The sequence below is a fragment of the Callorhinchus milii genome, unplaced genomic scaffold (assembly GCF_018977255.1).
Source record: "Callorhinchus milii isolate IMCB2004 unplaced genomic scaffold, IMCB_Cmil_1.0 Scaffold14, whole genome shotgun sequence".
In the NCBI taxonomy this organism is placed as follows: Eukaryota; Metazoa; Chordata; class Chondrichthyes; order Chimaeriformes; family Callorhinchidae; genus Callorhinchus; species Callorhinchus milii.
In genome coordinates, this window is record NW_024704755.1 from 17,933,995 (window position 1) to 17,955,454 (window position 21,460).

At 45.1% G+C, this 21,460-nt stretch overlaps 1 protein-coding gene across 1 annotated transcript in view; it reads left to right on the forward strand.

Moving 5' to 3' along the window:
* The first annotated feature begins 4,010 nt into the window (after positions 1-4,010).
* The window catches only part of ccdc102a (coiled-coil domain containing 102A), a 75,853-nt gene continuing 58,403 nt past the window's right edge, over positions 4,011-21,460 (forward strand). The window contains exon 1 of the mRNA XM_042340436.1: positions 4,011-4,172. Coding sequence (XP_042196370.1) covers positions 4,056-4,172 — 117 coding nt within the window. The 5' untranslated portion in view covers positions 4,011-4,055. The remainder of the gene's footprint in view (positions 4,173-21,460) is intronic.

Here is a 21,460-nt window from a genome sequence, read left to right on the forward strand (position 1 = left end):
CCATTTTAGTGAGCAGCTGAACTGTGCCCTCACCTGCTGGCCGCACCCTGTGCCTGTCCTCCAGGCTCTGTCCCCACAGTGACATGTGGTGAGGAGGGAGGGCAGTGACTTTGCTGAGATGACCTGGTGGATGTGCTCGGCTCTCATCACTGAGGTGCAAGGAGTAATTGTGTCCCTGGGTGGTGAGTCTTCACTCATCAACAAGATTACAAGTGTATAACGCCTTTCACGTCCGGAGGATGTCCCAAAGGGCTGGACAATACAGTATTTCAGACCCGGGTTGGGTGGGGAAAGAGAAGCAGGGTGGCCGATGGCATAGTCGAAGAGGAGGGTTTTTGAGGCAGGACTTGAAGGAGGCTAAGGAGGGGGCGAGGTAGAGTGACTGGGGGATGGAATTCCAGAGGTTGGGGACAGAGTGGCTGAAGGCTTTCCTGCCAATGGTGGAGTGGGTGCGTCGGGGGGTGTGGAGCAGCCAGAGCGGCTGAGCAGAGGGAGTAGGCGGGTTGGGAGGGGATTAGGAGGTGACAGAGGTAGGGTGGGCCGAGGCCATGGAGGGCTTTGTATGTAGGGACCAGGATCTTGAACTGGATCCTCTGAAGGATAGGGAGCCAATGGAGTCAGGCGAGAATGGGGGAGATGGGGTTACAGAGTTTGGTGCGGAAGAGGACACGGGCTGCAGAGTTCTGGATTATCTGCAGCTGTGGAGGGAGGAGTTGGGAAGGCCGACAAGCAGGGAGTTTGCATAGTCGAGCCTGGAAGTGATGAAGGCATGAATAAGAGTTTCAGTGGCCTGAGGGGTGAGGTAGTGGTGGAGTCGGGTGATATTAGGGAGGTGAGGATAGGCAGAGCGGTGTCTGACTTAATCCTAACACCAACAACATCTCAGCTTCTACGAGCAGGACATGTGAGGGAAGCTCTTGCTGGGTGCCCGCCGTGCCTAATGGCCAGGTTTCTGCCTGGACCTTGCGTGTCTGGAGGGTTGAGGATGAGGGGAGAGGTCGTTGACTCCAGAGCCAGTACAAGAAGCCAGCGAGGTACTGGAGCTCGTTCCCAGTCACCTCTTGTCCCAGGATATCTTCTCAAGCACCTGATGCCTATGGATTCAGAGAGTTTTTAGGGGGAGGTCAGGTAGGTGGAGGAGGTGAGAACCGTGAGATTTTAGACGTTGACGAGAGCCAAAGAGTATGGCTTCCGTCTTGTCAACGTTCAGCTGAAGGTAATCTGCGCTCATCCAACCCCTGAGGTCTGACAGGCAGCTGACACAGTCGTGGATTAAGTAACCAAATGATTATTGATTTTTTTAAAGTGATTATGATTCATCAATCGACGGATAAGCAGTTTCTGCTGCTAGGTAAACAGAGGCGTGTGGAGTAAATAAATCCGGCATGGAGGGCGCTATATTCGTGGAGTCCTGTAGCTCACTGGTTAGAGCACTCGCTTTGCAAGTGAGAGACCTGAGTTCAATTCCAGGCAGAGGGCGAAACCTTGGGCAAGTTTCCTTACTCCACACAGAGCCTAATAATATTCCCTCCAAAACCAAAAACAATAATAAATTGGTCATTTTCAATCTACGACTGTTTGTGGGACATTGCTGTGCGCAATTGGCTGCCGCGTTCGCCCACAAATATACAGTCAATTCACTTTACAGTGTGTTCTGTGAAGCGCTTTGGGACGTCCTCCCGACGTGAAAAGCGCTATATCAAATGCAAGGATTATTATTATTATATAAATCCAAGTTGTTTTTGTTTGATTAACTGTATGTTTTGTGGGCAAAATGCAGCAGCCAATTGCACACAATAGTGAACAACACAGTCGTGGATTAAGTAACCAAATGATTATTGATTTTTTTTAAGAGGCTATACCAAATTTATTATTTCTATTCTATGGAGTATCTTGTTTATCTGTAACAAACTCCTCTCCCATTACTCTTCGCTCCAACTCCTCCCTCCTCCTCTCCCCTCACTCAAAAAACCTTCCCTGGATCCCTCAAACCCCAGCCACTACCGCCCTATTTCTAACCGGCCCTTCCTCACAAAAGTCCTAGAATGCGTCGTTGTCAACCAACTCCGCGCACACCTCTCCTCTCACTCCCTCTTCAAACCCCTCCAGTCCGGTTTCCGCCCACAGTAGAGACTGCACTTGTGAAAGTCACACACGACATCCGCTCTATCTGTAACCAGCGCTCCCTCTGCCTCCTTGTCCTCCTGGACCTCTCCGCGGCGTTTGACACAGTCGATCACACCATCCTCCTCCACCGCCTTTCCTCCATTATCCACCTCAGTGGGACCGCACTCGCCCGGTTCGAGTCCTATCTCACAAACCACCAGCAGTACATCTGCACAAACGGCTTCTCCTCCCGCTCTCACCGGGTTACCTGCGGGTACCCCAAGGATCCATCCTTGGCCCCCTCCTCTTTCTGATCTATCCCCTCTTGGGGATGTCATCCGCAGACATGGGGTACATTTCCACATGTACGTGGACGACACGCAACTCTATTTTCCACCTCTCTGTGTGAACCCCCCCAGTCCCCTGATGTTCTGTTCTGCTTGTCAGATCTCAGGGGCTGGATGAGCGCAAATTTCCTTCAGCTAAATGTTGACAACACGGAAGCCATATTCTTTGGCTCTCGTCAACATCTAAAATCACATAGTTCTCACCTCCTCCACCTACCCAAAGTCTCCCTGGAACTCTTCAAACCCGAACACAACCCAGGCGTCAGGTTCGACCCCCAATTATCCTTCCTCCCCGACATCTTGTCCCTCACCAGCACCGCTTTCTTCCACCTCTGACGCATCGCCCGTCTCCGCCAATACCTCTCTCCGAAAGCCACTGAAACCCTGGTCCATGCCTTTGTCACCTCTCGGCTGGACTATTCAAATGCCCTCCTCGCTGGTCTCCCCTCCACTACCATTCATAAAATCCAGGTCATAAAAAATTCTGCTACCCGTACCAAACGCCGCTCCCCAATTACCCCAGTCCTTGCCAGACTGCACTGGTTGCCTGTCCCATAGAGGATCGACTTTAAGATCCTAACCCTGCCTTCCACCATCCTGGTAGTAGCGTGTGCATGTTGTGTCCCAAACTATATAGCGTATCCTGAAATATTATTTCCTAACAGAAATCTATCTAATTTGTTCCCTGGGGAGTTTGTTCCATACATTTACTACTCTTATTCCCCTGAATCATTTTGGTTGCGCTCCTCTGTATCCTCTCAATTACTACACTATCCTTTTTATATTGCAGTGACCAGAACTGCACACAGTGTCCCCTCAGGCGCTGACAGCATTGCCATCCATGGATGCACACTCCACCTCACTGAGCCAGTCTGGAACTTTGGCATCTTGTTTGACCCTCAACTATTGTTTCTACCTCACATCAGCGCCATGACCCGCTGTGCCTTTCCCCACCTCAGCAACGTTGTCCAGGCTCTGCCACTGTCTCACACTGTAGGCCACCTAATCCCTCATACACACCTTCATTACATCCAGGCTTGACTATGCACTCCGTGCGTGTCGGCCTCCAACTCCTCCCCCCACAGCTGCAGATCATCCAGAACTCTGCAGCCCGTGTCCTCTCCCGCACCAAACTCCATGACCCTATCACCCCCATCCTCGCCCGACTCCACGGGTTTCCCATCACACAGAGGATCCAGTTCCAGATCCTGGTCCTCACATACAAAGCCCTCCATGGCCTCGCCCCACCCCACCCCACCTCGGTGACCTCCTAACCCCCTCCCAACCCACCCGCTCCCTCCGCTCAGCCGCTCCGGCTGCTCCACACCCCCCGACCCACCCGCCCCACCATTGGTGGGAGAGCCTTCAGCCACTCTGCCCCCAACCTCTGGAACTCCATCCCCCCCGTCACTCCGCCTCACTGATCGGCTGGCGGGCGAAGCGTGTGCTGATTGGCTGGCAGTGGGACGGGCTCTGATTGGCTGGCAGTGGGACGGGCTCTGATTGGCTGGCAGTGGGACGGGCTCTGATTGGCTGGCAGTGGGACGGGCGCTGATTGGCTGGCAGTGGGACGGGCGCTGATTGGCTTCGGCGCTGCGCGCGATGACAGTTGGAGCGCGGGAGGCCGCGGCCTGGGAGTTGCGGGGTGATGGAGTGACTGTCCGTGTGAGCAGAGGAGAGACTGGCAGCTGCCTGGACTGCGGCGCAGCTGCGGAAGGAGTGAGTGCGGGGCGGGGGAGCGGGGGGCCGCGGCGGGGGGAGGGGGTACGCGCTCTCACTAACTTTACTAACTGGCCTCAGCCTAACCTGCTGAGGCCGGGCTCAGTGACTGACACCTAGTGCGACCAATGGCAGCACAGATGGGGTGGGGCCTGGTTCGTGTTTGACCAATAGGTGTCAGGAAGGGGCGGGGTTACGCGTCTCATCGGCAATGATTGACAGGCGGCCGCTGGAAAGCCAATAAACAACAACAAATTACATTTGTGCAGCGCCGCGATTCATGTCGGGAAGGCGTCCCGGGGCGCTGGGCGTTCAGGGGTGTCGGACCCGGGGTGGGAGGGTGGACGAAGGCACAGTCAAAGACTTGAAGGCGGCAAGAGAGCGCGTGAGGCGGAGGGATTGCGGGGTACAGCTTCAGAGTGGGGGCAGAGATAGTGAATGCCCAAACGACAATGATGGGGCAGGAGGTGCGGGTCTGGCGGAGGGCGCGGACCGGCTGAGATGGGGTTATGAGGTCGGAGAGGTGGGGGGCAGCAAGACTGGAGGGTCTCGAAGGTAAACAGCCTTCAGGTAAATGGTTGAAGGTAAATTCAGAACAAATCTGCGGAGACACTACATCACTGAGCGAGGAGTAACAGGAACAGGCTCCCGAGGGAGACAGACCGTGGAGACAGAAAAGAACAGATTAGATAGGTTTCTGCTGGAAAATAATATCTGGGGCTAATACAGTGTATAGATTGGGACAAGACATGTCAAGCGACTGCCAGGAGAGGATGGTGGAAGGCGAACCTTGGTCTTCTTTCGCCAGCAAATTCTTATGTTCTTATGATGGCTGTATGTAGAGGATTGTTAGCCAGGATGTCTTGAGAAACTCCCCTTTTTATGCAGCTCAATGGGATCTTTAACATCCTCCTGGACAGGCAGATGGGACCTCAATTTATTGTCTCATCCAAAGGTCATCACCTCCGATCTTCCAGTACTACATTGTTGTGTCAGTGTAAACCATATGGGTTCCAATTCCCGACGTGGGGCTTGAACTGACAACCTCTGACTTAGAGGCAATAGTGCAATCAACTGAGCCAGGAGGCCGTGGTGTGTATGTGCTGTACCAGTCTGTTTATGTGTGTGAGATCAAACAACAGCAACAAAATTGGCCATGATTTTATAGAATGGCGGAACATGCTCGAGGAGCGGAATGGCCTACTCCTATTTCTATGTGCGTGTTGTGCCAGCTTTTGTGTTTCATTGCATGTTTCTTTGCATATTTATGTCAGATGAAGTTTGTCAACATTTGTTTGTGGAAAAATCCCTACTTGGGCGAGGTACCAATGAAACCATACTCAGTGTATGAGTGAAGTGTGTGTGCCTGATGGAGAGGAGAAAAATGAGGTTTAGAGAGAAAAACATCTTTTATTAAAAGCAACAATGCAGGTCCAAATTCGACATTAAATTTTTCTTTTTTTGAATCCTGTTTTGCAGCTTAATTGCCATATATTTAATTTAAGCACTCTGAGACGCTCAGATGTAAAGGTCGCTGTATAAATGCAAATTGTAGTTGTTCTGTATGTGAAGTGAATAATACAAGATGACTTTGGAGTGATATCATGGTTCACTGCTGATGAAAAATGTTGGAAATTGCAGCATTCCGCCTTTGGGTGACAAGTGAAGGAATTTACTGCCCCATAACTGTCCAAATGATCTTGGTGCTCACAATCAACCTATTTCTAACTTGGATTTACATGAGCACATTTGTATAAATGACCCTACTCTTAGCACCACATTGAACAATTCTTCAGTGATGTCATTTGGCATATATGCATGGAAGGAAGATGATTGGCTTGGATTGCAAACAACATCTGTGGTTGTCTGAAATTGCAAACAGATTCTTCTGAAATTACTGCTATTGTCAATGAAGATTATCACTGTAGATGACTATGTATTTGCAAAATTAATCAGCAACTTATGCTGGTGCTTGACTGATTAAAACTGAGTGAAATGTTGAACAAAGTTCAGTGGGATCTGGGACAAGGTAAAATAATATACTCTGGTCTGACGAAGATGGATCATCATTTTCTACTGTGTTAATTTGGTGTGTATTGCTGAAAGGCAGCCAGCGTGACACTGTATCTCAAGTCTGTTTAATGTTTTGAGTAATGGAAAGTTGATGCTGGATCAGTAGCTGACTGTAGAAAGGAATTCTTTCAGTCTGTGACAGTTTCCGGGAATTGATTTGTCAAAGCCTGAAGTACACATGACTTTATAATATGTTTTTGTTTCACAATCTTGTCCATAGGGTTTCTTGCAGTGTTACATTTCATGCAGTTAGAACTGTAGAATAATACAAAAGGATGTACAGTACAGAAGAAGGTCAGTGTATTTATGTCGGCTCCTTTAAGAGTTCTACATGTTACTTGATACAGCTGCTTTTCAATTGTTTTTAATCTTACATTGACATTTACCAAGGTATGTTGAAGAAAAGGTAATGTGTGTGAATGAAGATTGTGATTCAGGATATGGAATGGGAGGAGCTCCAGGTTATACACTCAGCAGATGTTTTGTGGCTGTGGCCAAGCTGGCGCCACTTTTTACTGTAAAATGATTTACTGTGTCCTGCAGTTAACATTTTGAGCAAGAGAGTAGCGTCACAGAACATAAAATACAGAGGATTTGAAAATAATCCGCTGTATTTGTCTGCAGAATGTACTTACTTTGTCATCAAAACTGCATTTTTTTAAAATTGAAGTACTGTATTTGCATATTTGTTGCTATCAAATGAACTACAAGACAATTGTTTATGATGCTTGGGTTTCCTGCTGTTTATTCCTTTAAGGAGGGAGGTTGGTATTGGGGAAGAGAAACCCCCAACTGCAAATGCTCCCAGGTAGGCAGCCTAGCATATTCCATCCTCAGAAAAACTGGCCTAAGTCTGATTGCTGCTAATTCTGTTTTTCATAGCAGAAAAAGAATTTGTTTTATATAGCAGCTTGTCATATTGAAGTATCTTAATCAAGTATAGTGACTATGTTTGTGGGCAAACACAGCAGCAATTTTGCACACAAGAATTTCCCAGAGGTATACAAAAACAACAAGATTACATTTGTATAGCGCCTTTCAGGTCGGGAGGCGCTGGACAGAGTGCAGCATTTCAGACCCGTATACATTAGAATATACAGTAAGAAACAGGCCATTCGGCCCAACTGGTCTGTGCCGGTGTTTATGCTCCACATGAGCCTCCTCCTGCCCTTCCTCAACTAAGCCTTCAAGCAGAACCTCCTATTCCTTTCTCCCTCATGTACCTCTCCAGCTTTCCCTTAAGTACATCTTTGCTATTTGCCTCAACAACTCCTTATGGTAGAATGTTCCTCATTCCCACCACTCTCTGTGTAAAGAAACTTCTTCTAACTTCCCTATTTGATCTATTTGTGACTATTTGATATTGATGGCCCAGGTTTTGGTCTCCCCCACAAGTGGACACATTTTCCCTATGTCAACCCCATCAAAACCTTTCATCATTTTAAAGACCTCTATCAGGTCACTCCTTACCCTCCTGTTTTCAAGAGAAAAGAAAAGCACAGAAAGGGGCTATTTAACCTATCATCTTTCACTCCACATAAGATGCCTGATATAATTCTAATCTGTTCACCTTCCAAACACTTTAATATTCCTGTTTTTCAGGCGTCTCAATCTTATTGACGTTTTAAAGAATTGATGAACTCCACTTTCCCACATCCCACTTTCGAACCACTCTTTGTGTAAAGAAATGTTTTAGAATCTCGCCTTTAATACTTAATACTTAATACTTGTTGTGGTTACAGTAAATTTATACTAAATAATCTTTACATTTGATGGCGTGCCTTTCATGTTGGGAAAATGTGTGCAAGCACTTTAAGGTTATACTGTGATATGTAGTGACTGTATTTTGTAAGTGAACGCGGCAGCCAATTTGTGCACAGCAGTGTCCCACCATGGAGTGAATGACCAAATTTGATCTGGGAGATTGTTGGCCAGGACACTGGGAAAAACTCCCTTTGCTAATACAATAATAATAATCCTTGCATTTGATATTGTGCCTTATCATATCTTCAAGACGTCTCAAAACGTTTCACAGAATACACTGTAAAGTGCATTGACTGTGTATTTTATGGGCGAAATGCAGCAACCAATTGAGCACAGCAGTTTCAACAACAACAAATTACTTTTGTATAGCACTTTTCACGTTGGGCTGATGTCCCAAGGCGCTGGACATTCAGTGTTTCGGAACCGAGCTGGGGTTCGCGATTGGGAGGGTGGAGCTCTGGATGATCTGCAGCCTGTGAAGGGAGGAGTTGGGGAGGCTGACAAGCAAGTCGAGCCTCGATGTAATGAAAGCATGTGTGAAGGTTTCGGCGGTCTGTGGTGTGAGACAGTGTCGGAGCTGGGTGATGTTGCAGAGGTGGGGAAGGCACAGCGGGTCATGGCGCTGATGTGAGGTAGAAACAATAGTTGAGGGTGAAACAAGATGCCAAAGTTCCAGACTGGCTTAGTAAGGTGAAATGTGCATCCATGGATGGTGATGCTGTCAGCGCCTTTAGGTGTTGAGGCGCTGACGGGAGCCAATCAGGAGAGGCTCAGTCTTGTTGACTTTGAACTGAAGAAAGTTAGCTCTCATCCAGGACTAGATTTCTGACAGACATTCTGTCATGACAACAGTGGGTCCTGGAGTAAAGGATGGGGGCAGGGAGGTACAGTTGGGTGTCATCCGCATACATGTGGAAGTTGATCCATGTCTGCGGATGATGACACCCAGAGGGAGCATATAGATGTTGAAGAGGAGGGGACCAAGGACAGAACCCTGAGGAACGCCGCACGAGACGGTGCGGGGGCTGGAGGAGAAGCCGTCTGTGGAGATAAAGTGGAAGCGGTGTGAGAGGTACGGGTACAGGTGAGAGGAGAGGCGGTAGATAAGCATAGAGTGGTCAACGGTGTCGAAGGTAGCAGAGACGTCAAGGAGGACAAGGAGACAGAGAGCCCTGGTCGCAGATGGACAGAATGTCATTTGTCACTTTGACCAGGGCGGTTTCTGTGCTGTGGGCGGCATGGAAATCCGATTGGAGGGGTTCATGAAGGGAGTGGCGGGAGAGGAAGGAGCAAAGCTGGGAAGCCACGACTCATTCCAGGATCTTGGAGAGGAAAGGGAGGTTGGGAATGGGGTGGTAGTTTGAGAGCAGGAATGCGACAAGCGAGGGCTTTTTAAGGATAGGGATGGCCATTTTTAAAGGGCTAGGAATGGTACTAGTGGACAGGGAGAGGTTTGTGATGTCTGTGAGTAAAGGGGCAAGGAGATAGAACTGGGAGGTAAGGAGAGGGGTAGGGATGGGATCGAAGGAGCAGGTGGTTGGTTTCATGCGGGTTATAGTGGTGATGAGAGAGGAGTGGGAGACAGGTTTGAAGTTGTGTAGCTCTCTACACAATGGGATGGGTAGGAGCCAGGGTGAGAGGGAGGGAGGGGGTAATAGACGGAAGGGCAGAGGCAGCTGAGCAGATCCCCTCGACTTTGGATTCGAGGAAGTTCAGCCTCGCACTTGGCATTGGAGGTGAGGATGGGTGAGGTGTGAGCGGATGGGCGGAGGAGCCGGTTGGCGATGGAGAAGAGGAGCCTGGGGTTGTCCTTGGCCTCCAAGATTGTCTTAGTGAAGAATGCTGATTTAGTGGAGGCAAGGGCAGAGCAGTAAGATTTCATAAGGTCCAGCCAGATCTGCCTATAGACCGTTAAGTTCGATTTAAACCAGGTGTGTTCAGTGGCACGCACCTGTGCTTTTAGGGAGTGGAGGTGGTTGGTATACTATGGTGACTTTCATGTGATGTGCCACAAACAATCGTGGCCAAATTTGTTTTAAGGAATTATTACCCCCGGAAAAGCGATCTGCCAATCGACTAACAATGGGGTTCCAACTTGCTGCTAGGTAAACAGAGGCATAGGGAGTAAGGAAACTTACCTTAGGTTTCGCCCTGCCTGAGAATTGAACCCAGGTCTCAGTTGCGAGATGAGTGCTTTAACCATTAAGCTATAGGACACCAGAATAGTGCAACAGGTTCTTCAAATTCACCGACAGACAGGACCTCAGTTTACTGGAAGGACGGCACCTTCAACAATACACCTCGACCTTTCCTTTTCCACAGCACTGGATTATCAATATAGACTACATGAGTTCAATTTGTGCCCTTGTTCTACTTACTCGTTGAACCAGATGACATAATCATTTATTATTTACCTGTTGTAACCATCCAGAATTGTGAACACTTCCAACCTGGGTGAAGGAGGCATCAAGTGTATCTTGTTCTGACCATTTTTGCAGATGTTTGAATATTAAAAGTTCTTTAGTGAAGGAAGAATAGTATTGTAATAATTGTATTATTTGACAAATGATAAGCAGTAATAGACCTACAGAACCTGTGGTTCGCTACTGAGGATTCAGTGATTTAAAATCCACTGTGATTGGACTAGTAATCAATTATCAATTTTTTGAAAAGTGGCCATATGTAAATTACTGCTCTCCCCTTGTCTGTGCTGAGGCCTCTTGAGGTGCAAGAGGTGAATTTCCTTTTTCACTGAAGTGTGGCATGCTCAACTGGCTTTTACATAGAATATACAGCACAGAAACAGGCGATTCAGCCCAACTGGTTTATGCTCCACTTGAGTTTCCTCCTGCCTTTCCTCAACTAAGCTGATCAGTATAACCTTCTATTCCTTTCTCCCTCATTTACTTAGCTAGCTTCCCCTTAAATACATCTATGTTATTCTCCTCAACAACCCTTGTGGTAGCAAGTTCCACATTCCCACCATTCTCTGGGTAAAGAAGTTTCTTCCTATTTCCCTGTTTGATTTATTGGTGACTATTTTATATCTGTGGCCCCTGGTTCTGGTCTCCCCCACAAGTGGAAACATCATCTCTATGTCTACCCTATCAAAACGTTTCATAATTTGAAAGACCTTTATTAGGTCACCACTTACTCTCCTCTTTTCAAGCTTGTTCAGCCTTTCCTGATAGATATAACCTCGCAGTTCCAGTATTATCCTTGTAAATCTCCTTTGCACCACCTCCAATGTCTCTATATCCTTTCTATAATATGGGGACCAGAACTGTACACAGTACTCCCAAGTGTAGTCTGGTATATATTGAAATTCACTTGCCAATTAAATGCCTATTCATCAAGTTCATTAATGTCTTGTAATTTGTTTCTGTCCTCCTCAGTATTAACTATTCCCCCCAATTTGGTGTCGTCTGCAAATTTTGAAATTGTACTTTCGATCCCGGAGTCCATATCTTTAATGTAAATTGTGAACAACAGTGGGTCCTAATGCAGATCCTTGTGGATCACTGCCCATCCTCTGCCAGTCTGAGTAGCTACTCTTTACCCCTACTCTCTGTTTCCTGTCTATTATATTTGACTATTTCTTGATAATTTAATTTCATAATTCCTCTTTGCCTTCATAATTGTTTTTTTGGCTTCTTTCCTGACCTCTTTGTATTTTTTGTCATGCTCTCCCTTGTTGTTTATGTACTTAGTGAACGCCTCTTTCCTCGGTCTCAACTTTGCCTTCATGTCTTTATTTGTCCACGGTGTCTCATTATTATTTAGCTTTGTCTTGTTTTTTAGCGGAATATATTTATCTTGGCCTCTATTGATCACCGTTTTAAATGTTTCTCACTGCTGCTCTATCTCTTTGTTTGCCAATATTGTTTTCCAGTTTATTTTCCAACGTTCCATTCTCATTGCCTCAAAATCAGCTTTTTTTCCAAACTATTTCCCTGGTCTTTGTCATACTCATGTCCTTCGTCATCTTTATCTTAAACCTTATTAAGTTATGATTGCTATCGCTATTGATGTTCCCTACTCTTACTTCCCTTATCTGCTCTGGTTCATTTTCCATTACTAAATCCAGCAGGGATTCCTCCCTTGTTGGGCCTCTTACATACTGGGTAAGAAAGGAGTCCTCTACACATTGAAGGAATCCATTCCCCTTTATCGACTTCTTCTAGCCAATTTATTTGGGGGTAGTTGAATTCCCCTACAATTATTACCCCATGTCTTTTACTCATTTCCCTAATTTGCTTGCATATTTCTTCCTCTACCTCCTTTCCATTATTAGGTGGTCTGTAGAGTACCCCTATTTGTGTGATTAATCCCTTCTTATCTTTTATCTCTATCCACACAGATTATTTTCTATCTTACTGATGGCTTTGTCATTTTTTTCCACTGCCATGATGTTATCCCTAATAAGTACAGCTACTCCGCCACCCTTTTTCCAGTCTAAATATGTTATATGATAAATATATTATATGTTATACCTGCAATGTTTAATTGCCATCCTATTCTTTCTGTGGCCATGTTTCAGTAATCCCTACTATATCTGGTTCCTCACTCCAAGTTATTGCCTCTAATTTACCTGTTTTATTTTGGATGCTGTGCACATTGCTGTACAGACACGTTAATTCATTTTTATTAATTGGTCCTCTCACTTTATTTTTGACAGTCTTTTCACACTTCTATAATTGTATTAATTCCCTGACCATTTATGTTCTCCTTATTCCTTAGTTTTGTCTGACCTATACTCTCATCTCTCATTTCCTATATATTTCGGCTTCATGTTGTGGAGTTCTTTGGAATTTGAAGATTGGCAGTTTTTTCCCCCTGCAACTCTAAATTCAGATGAATTATGGAGACCTTGTTCTTTTCAGCAATAGTTTCAATTCCAAGATCTAAGTTTGGTTAGCTGGGTTTCTGACACATGTGACAATGCATCACTGAATAACAGTATCCAAACCAAACAGTACCATGTGTTCCACCTACGCATTGAAAATTCTTGTGTTTGGAACAAAATATGTACCCTGTTCCCCGAGGGATGCATCCTAATTCCAGAGAGAATTAAGTGCAGATTGGTAAAAGCCAAGGCTTGGGGACTCCAGAATGTGTTTTGGGGTAACTGCTAGAGTTTAACCAGCTAAAACTGGTTGAAAGCACTGTGTGGCACTAGCTCAGAACTATGAAGAAAAACTGCTTGGTCTTGAATGCCATAAGCTTAACCTGCATCCTTGAAAAGAGTTGAAAAGGACCAGAGTGTCCTTCTCCCTTTCTTAGTGCAATCCCGCAGGATCGTGTCCATCACAACCTTCAATTACTGATAAGGATCAACAAGCGAGAATGATGCCGCTTGTATCTTACAGTCAGTTCCCTCGATGCCTCCTCGTGAGCTGTGAAGAACCATGATTTTGGACTGGTGACCCAGTGTTCAAGATGGTGAGTGCATCACACAAGATCACCAAGTCAGTCAGATAGATGTTGTATGTTCTCTAAAGAATAAGATGTTCATAGTATTGTGCTGTGAGCAGTACTTGTCTGTCCTTGTTGTGTCAACCTCACTTAGTTGATAGAACCCTCACCTCTGATTCAGAGGGTTGTGGGTTCAAGCCCCATATAGATGTTTTGAACTTATGTAGTCAAGGTTGACACTCCATTTCAGTACTAGGGATGCGTTGTGTTATTGGAGGTGCTGTCCTTTGGATTAGATGTTAAACCAGTGTCCCGTCTGCCTGTAAATGAAAAATGAAGGAAGTTTCTCTCAATGCCTGGCTAACAATTCCCCAAATAAAATTGGTCGTTCACTGGTTGATGTTGCAAATTGGCTGGCACATTTGCCTATAAATACAGTCACTAAACTTCAGAGTAAAATCTGTGAAGCGCTTTAAGACATCTCGATGATGTGAAAGGCATTGTATTAAATGCAAGGATTATTATGGTTACTTTATTAGCCAAGCTCAGTGCTGTCCAACCCAAATTGATAAGTGATCACTAAGCGACAGAAATGGCCACTCTAATAGGAAAGGATTCGGCCGAGATACAGTACCTGAAGAACAACTATGCCGATATACTATTTTGCATATTTTATGCACAACGTATGTTCTTTTAGCACTGCAAATCTACACCAACAATACATTTTCAGCAACAAAATGTTACTTCTATCAATGAACTGAAATGGTAATACTGAATTAAAGATCTCCTCCCATAATGGCACACAGCCTAAAGTGAAAGAGTACATGCAACATATGCACGATATATGACAATAAAGCTACATATAACGTGCAGAAAACGTGTACGTCGGATCACACTAAGCAACTGATTTTGCAGTCTATATTCTATTTCTTATGTGAAACTCAAGATGACAATGAAATTCAATGTGGGTGTGGCGAGCACTGGCCCAGCTTTATACGGAGACCTGTATCCTCAGCTATAGTTTTATTCTGACCATTATTGCAGATTATCTTGAATGATTACATTATAGTAAAGCAAGTATTCTGTTCAAATTAATTCCAGTCATGCAAGTTATTGGCTTTCAGTAAGAATTTTCAAAAGTATGGCAATTTTTTTAAACAAACAAAATGCATTGATACGATCATTGGAATCTTTTCTGGAGAGAAAAAAAAACAACTTGCATTTATATAGCGCCCTTCACCGAAGGTAGTGTTGAAGGTAGTGCTTAAAACTAACTTGTTACAAAAATGATCTGAGGGAGCAGAGGATTTGTTATTGCTCCTGATGTTCCGAAACTTCCAAAGTTTGGGGGAATTGTTCCAAAAGATTTGTGTGGAAACGTGTGGCAAGCACGTTTAAGCACCCTGGAGGTAGTCGGTTCACAGAGGACTATTTGCAACATCTATTTGCCAAGGTCCCTCAAATGAGTACCTGAATTAATTAAGCAGCTGGTGTTGAGTCAGCCTGGTATACGGCATTGGACTTGGACCTCAAGAACATCAAGATGGCCTGCTGCTTGTCCATCTAGGACTTTAGTTTGTCCATCTTCCCCTCTGCTCCACCATTGGTGGCCGCTCTTTCAGCCACTATGCCCCAAAGCTTTGGAACTCTCCCCCAATCCCTTCGCCTTTCCTCCTCCTTCCCCTCTTTTAGAGCAACTGTGAAGACCTTTCTATTTGACTGTGCTTATGATCACCTCCCCCCCACCCCCCGTCAGTCTTCGGCACTGTTAAACGCCCCTTGTTTAGGGAGCTATATAAATGCATTGTTGTTGTTGTTGTCCTCTAAAAGTTCTCCCATGATGTTGAAGGCAGACAGTTGATGAGGAAACTCTGAAGCTTGAGGCAACAGCTGCTGGAAGGTGTTAGCTGGAGTCCAAGTTCATGACACATGTTTGTACATCCAGCATAAGGAACCCAGCTTATTTGGCCTGTAGAGAAGCAGCTTCCACTTAAACTACGTACCTCCAACTGGTGAGACCATCGCTCCATTGGACAGTTACTGTGTCCCCGAGCTGCAGACAAGAAGATGGTGGATACCTACCATCCACCAAGTGAGGGTTCAAACTCGTGCTTGTCGGATGACAAATACCAAACTGGTGACTATCCTCTTGGGGGGGAGGTAAGTGGGTCTCTCTGGAGCTGACCTAACACCAAGGTGATGTGTTTGGCAACAGAATATCAGAATCGAGCCAGCCCTCTGTGGAGTCTAACTTGGCAGTTCAATTTTTGAGCCAGGCGGGTCTGCAGTATTCCAGGGCACTGCTGGTAACAGCACAGTTCCACTTAGCGAGGATCAAACCTGTGCTTATCAGATGTTAAATGACCAACTGGTGAGGATCTTCCTGGGGCGGTGAGGGGTGACTCTTCCCACTCAGAAACCATTAACCCTGCAATCTAAAGCCCTAATAGGTGGGGTGGTCCTAACTGGACAAGCAGCAGGAAAGCTTGCCAGACAGCAATAGCAATGATGAGCTATGCGGTTTTAGCTGGTTAGACTCCAGCAGTTACCACAAAACTCACGCTGAGGTCCCCCAAGCCTTGGCTCTTGCCAACCTGCACCTAATACTTTCCGGAATTAAGTAAGCAGGATACGTCCCTCCAGGGAGAGAGAGAGCATTCCATTCCAACAATCTATCTCTGGGGTTTTCATGTGTAGCTGGGATGCGTGGAACTCTGTTTGATTTGGATCCTCTTAAGCATTGTGATGGGTTTTCGTATGTGTCAGACACGTAGCTGACCAAAACGTAAGCGTGGCTGAGATTAAGAGTAACCTCAAGGGGCTTCAAACCAACTAATTTCCAGGACGGATGAACTGTGTCCAGGGTAGGTAGGGAGACGAGTCAGATTTGTGCAGAGCTGATGGACGTTATGAGGGAGTCAATTCAGTTCATAGAATATTACAGCACAAAAGGAGGCAGATCGGTCCATCGGGCCTGTGCTGCCTCTTTGAAAGAGTTACCCAATCAGTCCCACTCCCCCACTCTTAACCCATAGCTCTGCACATTTTTTGCATTATTTTTAAATGCATAATCTTCTGCTTACTTTCTGATGATTGACTCAATACATTTTCCTATTATAATAATAATAATAATCCTTGCATTTGATATAGCACTTTTCACGTCGGGAGGACGTCCCAAAGCGCTTCACAGAACACACTGTGAAGTGAATTGACTGTATATTTGTGGGCGAACGCGGCAGCCAATTGCGCACAGCAATGTCCCACAAACAGTCGTAGATTGAAAATGACCAATTTATTATTGTTTTTTTTGGTTTTTGGAGGGATTATTATTAGGCTCTGTGTGGAGTAAGGAAACTTGCCCAAGGTTTCGCCCTCTGCCTGGAATTGAACTCAGGTCTCTCACTTGCATAGCGAGTGCTCTAACCACTGAGCTACAGGACTCCACGAATGAAATGGAATGAAATTGACCGGGAAACCAAATTATATAGAATATTGAAGGGGGCAGGACAAGTTGACAAAGCCATTTAAAAAAGCACATGGGATCCTTTTCTTTACAAATAGAAGCATAGAGTACAAAAGTAAGGAAGTTCTATTAAATCTTACAAGTTACTGGTTAGGCCTCACTGGAGTATTGTGTCCAATTCTGGGCACCACACTTTAGGAAGGATGTCAGTGCCTTGGAGAGGGTGCAGAGGAAATTTGCCAAAATTATACATAAAAGGTTAGTCCAAAAGATAGGGGCCCATGGAATTGAGGGGAGCATATTAACGTGGATTGGGGAATGGTTAACGGGTAGGAAACAAAGAGTAGGGATAAATGGTTCCTTTTCAGATTGGCGGGATGTGACTAGTGGAGTGCCATAAGGATCAGTCCTTGGGCCTCAGCTATTTACCATCTACATCAACAATCTAGATGAGGACATCGAAGTTAATATATCTAAATTCGCGGATGACACAGAACTAGGAGGAAGTGTCAACACAGAGGACGACATTAAAAAAATGCAGTGAGACATAGATAGGTGATTGGGCAGGTAGGTGGCAGATGAAGTATAATGTAGGGAAGTGCAAAGTCATCCACCTCGGGAGCAAAAACAGTAGAGCGGGTTATTTTTTAGAAGGGGAGAGATTGGAATGTGTTAGCGTCCAGAGGGACTTGGGTGTCCTTGTACACCAATCACAGAAAGTTAGTCTGTAGGTGCAGCAGCAATTAGGAAGGGAACAGTATGTTAGCATTCATTATGAAAGGATTAGAGTATAAGAGTAGGGAAGTCTCGCTGCAACTGTATAGGGCCCTGTGAGACCACACCTGGAATACTGTGTGCAGTTTTGGTCTCCTTATGTAAGGAAGGATGTACTTGCCCTGGAGGGGGTGCAGCGTAGATTTACTCGGTTAGTACGAGGGAAGAAGGGGTTGAGTTATGAGGATAGGCTGACCAATTTGGGCCTATATTCTCTAGAATATAGAAGAATTAGAGGGGATCTTATAGAAATCTATAAGATCATCAAAGGGCAATGATAGAGTAGATAGTGGAAATATTGTTTCTCCCGGTTGGAGAAACTAAAACCAGGGGTCACAACCTTAAAATCAGAGGCAGCCCTTTTGCACTGAGTTGAGGAAGAACTTCTTCACTCAAAGGGCGGTGAATGTATGGAACTCACTACCCCAATGGGCTGTTGACGCTCAGTCCTTGAACATATTCAAGACTGAGATAGATAGATAGATTTCTTATTGCAAAAGGGATTAAGGGATATGGGGATAAGGCAGCGTCAGGTTATTAGCTGGAGTTGGATTAGAAGATCAGCCATGATTGAATGGCCGGGCAGGCTCGAAGGGCTGAATGGCCTACTCCTGCTCCTACACGTTATGTATACTAGGGATGAGGGATGTCAGTTATGTGGAGAGACTAGAGAGGCTGGTATGATACCGTGGAGGAGCAGAGAAGGTTATATAGAGTTATTCAAAGTTATGAGAGGTTTTAAGTAGATCAGCAGAAACTATTTCCACTGGCAGGTGTATCAATAACCAGAGGACACAGAATTAAGCTAATTGGCAAAAGAACCAGATAGGAGACAAAGAAACATTTTTTTACCCAAAGAGTTGTTATGATCTGGAATGCACTCCCTGAAGGGTGGTGGAATCAGATTGGATAGGAGCTTTACAAAAGTAATTGGTTAGGTATTTGAAAAATAAAAATTTGGTCGGCTATGTAAGAGCGTGGGAATGGGACTGATTGTTACCTAATTTCAAAGAGCTGGCACAGGCGCAATGGACCGGATGGCCTCCTGTGCTGCAAGATTCTATATCTCAACATCAAAAAGGTGTTTGACAAATTAAACCACATGCACAGAAATATCCCCAAACAAATATATGGTTCAAATGATTTTGTACAATGGTCCATATGGATGATTTATTTGTACTGAATGTCACTTTCCCTTGAAGTACTTTTGTAGTTGTATGGAGTGGTGTGGCAGGAAGCAGGAGATTTAGCTCAACTAGTCCATGTTGGTGTTTATACTATATACTAGTCCCATCCTCATCCATATCCCTTCTTCTCCCTCATGTTTGCATCAAGTTTTCTCTTTAATGTAATTACGCTTTTTTGCTTCAACCACAACTTCCAATATCGAGGAGCACAATCTCACTACCTTCTACATGAAGCAGTTCCTTCTAAACTCCCTTGTTAGATCTATGAATAGTTATTAAACCGAGGTCCCATCTCCGTGTTCAGGTGGTCTTTAAAGATGTCATGATAGTACTCAAAAAGAGAAAGGAGTTTCTCCTGGTGACCTGTCCAACAATCCCTCAAATAAAATTGGTCTTTCACTTCATGGCTATTTGTGGGAAAATTGGCTGCCATTTTTGCCTATGAATACACAGTCACTACAATTTACAGTATATCCTGTGAACGCTTTGGGCACTAAACCATATTCACAGATTCTTCTTATTACTAGCTGTCATATTTCTGCCATTTCCTGTTGTAATGAGCCATCATTTCCTCTTTATTTACTCAATTTAGATGAGCATGTTTGCCATTGGAATTTCAAAATACAACTGGGTCCAGAATTCCAGTTAACATGTAAAATCTATTTGCAGCTTTCGAAGGGAGAGCTGCAATTCTGATTGATGCAAAAGCTGCTTTGTTGTTGATGATGTACAGGACTGGAACATTCTAAAGTGATGGCATAGGAAAGTACAAGCGATAACAACAGCTTGCATTTATCTCGCGTCTCTTTCGCGGGGTGGCGTCTTGGAGAGCTTAACAGTGGCAGAGTCTGACACCTATCCGGGGAGAGAGGGAGGTGATCATAGGCACGGTCGAAGAGGAATGTATTCTGGGGTGAACTGATAATGGGGAAAGAGGGGGCAGGGGCAGGCAGAGGGATTGAGGGAGAGAATTCTAAAGATGATGGAGCAGAGGGGATGAGGGACAAGCAGGAGGCTGGTGCCAGCCAAGCGAAGACGGGTGGGTGGTGGAGTGGGGAGTAAGCAGGTCGGAGAAGTAGGAAGATGCCAAGGCGTGAAGAGATTTGTGGATGAGTGTGAGGATCTTGAAGCCGGACCGTACTGTTATAGGCAGTCAGTGGAGCCTGGCGAAGACTGGGGTGATGAGGGTATGGAGTTCAGAGTGGCAGAGTTCTGGATTAACTGGATTTTGTGGATAGTAAACTGGGGAGCCCGGCGAGGAGGGAATAGTTGAGGTGGGAGGTGACAGAAAGTATACAAGCGATGTATGTTGAAAAGGGATATATGTCAAGAAAGAGGTGCACAATAAGAGGTGAAGGATGTTTAAAGGATGGTACTCAGGATTTGAACGTAAATGGCTCAATCCTCGATTTGTGTGGGGAAAAAAATTACTCACAAACTCTCATTTTTAAAAAAAAATGAAGCATTGTTACAGGAAAAAGAAGGCCATTTAGCCTGTCTAACTTATTCCGCTACTTTACCTGATCCCCATTTGTCTTAACCTCTATCTAACTATCTCTCTCTTAAACATATATATGTATATATTTCTGCCATGACATCCCAAAGCACTGCACAGGATATACTATAACGTGTGGTGATTGTGTGTATTGTGCATGAGTGCGCCAGACAATTTTGCACACAGCAATGTCCCACAAGCCAGCCAAAAAGTGAGTGACCAATTTTATTTGGGGGACTGTTGGTGTAGACATCGGGAAAGAGAAACTCTTCTCTTTTCGAATAGTGCCATGGAATGTTTAACAGCCACCTGCACAGGCAGACGGGATCTTGGTTTAACATCTCATTCAAAGGAACCCTCTTTTGTATGAAATAATTTCTGATCTAACTTTTAACTGTCCTTGCAAAACTGTAGAATTACCTTCTCTTCTAGTAGAGTGAAGAATTGTCCACCAAATGCTGTGTAGTGTCAAGTCTCTTGATAGGAGCTGATTTCATGGAATTTTATAATAATATTTGCTTATCACGTCTTCAAGCCATCTCAAAGTGCTTCAAGAGTATATTCAAAAGTGAATTGACTGTGTATTTTGTGGATGAAATGTGGCAGCCAATTGCGCACAACAGTGTACCACAGTCATAGGTTGAATGACCAAATTATTATTATTTTTTTAAAAATGTTTAAAGGATTCTTACCTCTGGAAAATTTAGAGCTCAGCCTCACTCAGTCAGTGGCACTCTCACCTCCGGAAGGTTTGGGTTCAAGCCCCATGTCAAGGTGACAGTCCAGCACAGTGCTGGGAAGTCACTGTGTTATTGGAGGCTGTTCTTTGGAAGAGATATTATTCCATCTGCCTGTTCAGATGGGCATTAAAAACACCATGGTACTATTCAAAAAGATAAGGGAGTTTCTCCCGGTGTTCTAGAGTTTCTCTTTCCCGATGTCTACGCCAACAATCCCCCAGATAAAGTCGGTCACTACATTTATGGTCATTGTGGGGACATCGCTCTGTGCAAATTGGCTTCTGTGTTCACCCACAAATAGGTGAGTATACCTTGTGAAATTGTGTGAAGCGCTATCAGATGTCCGCCAACATGGAAAGCACTGTAACAAATCAAAG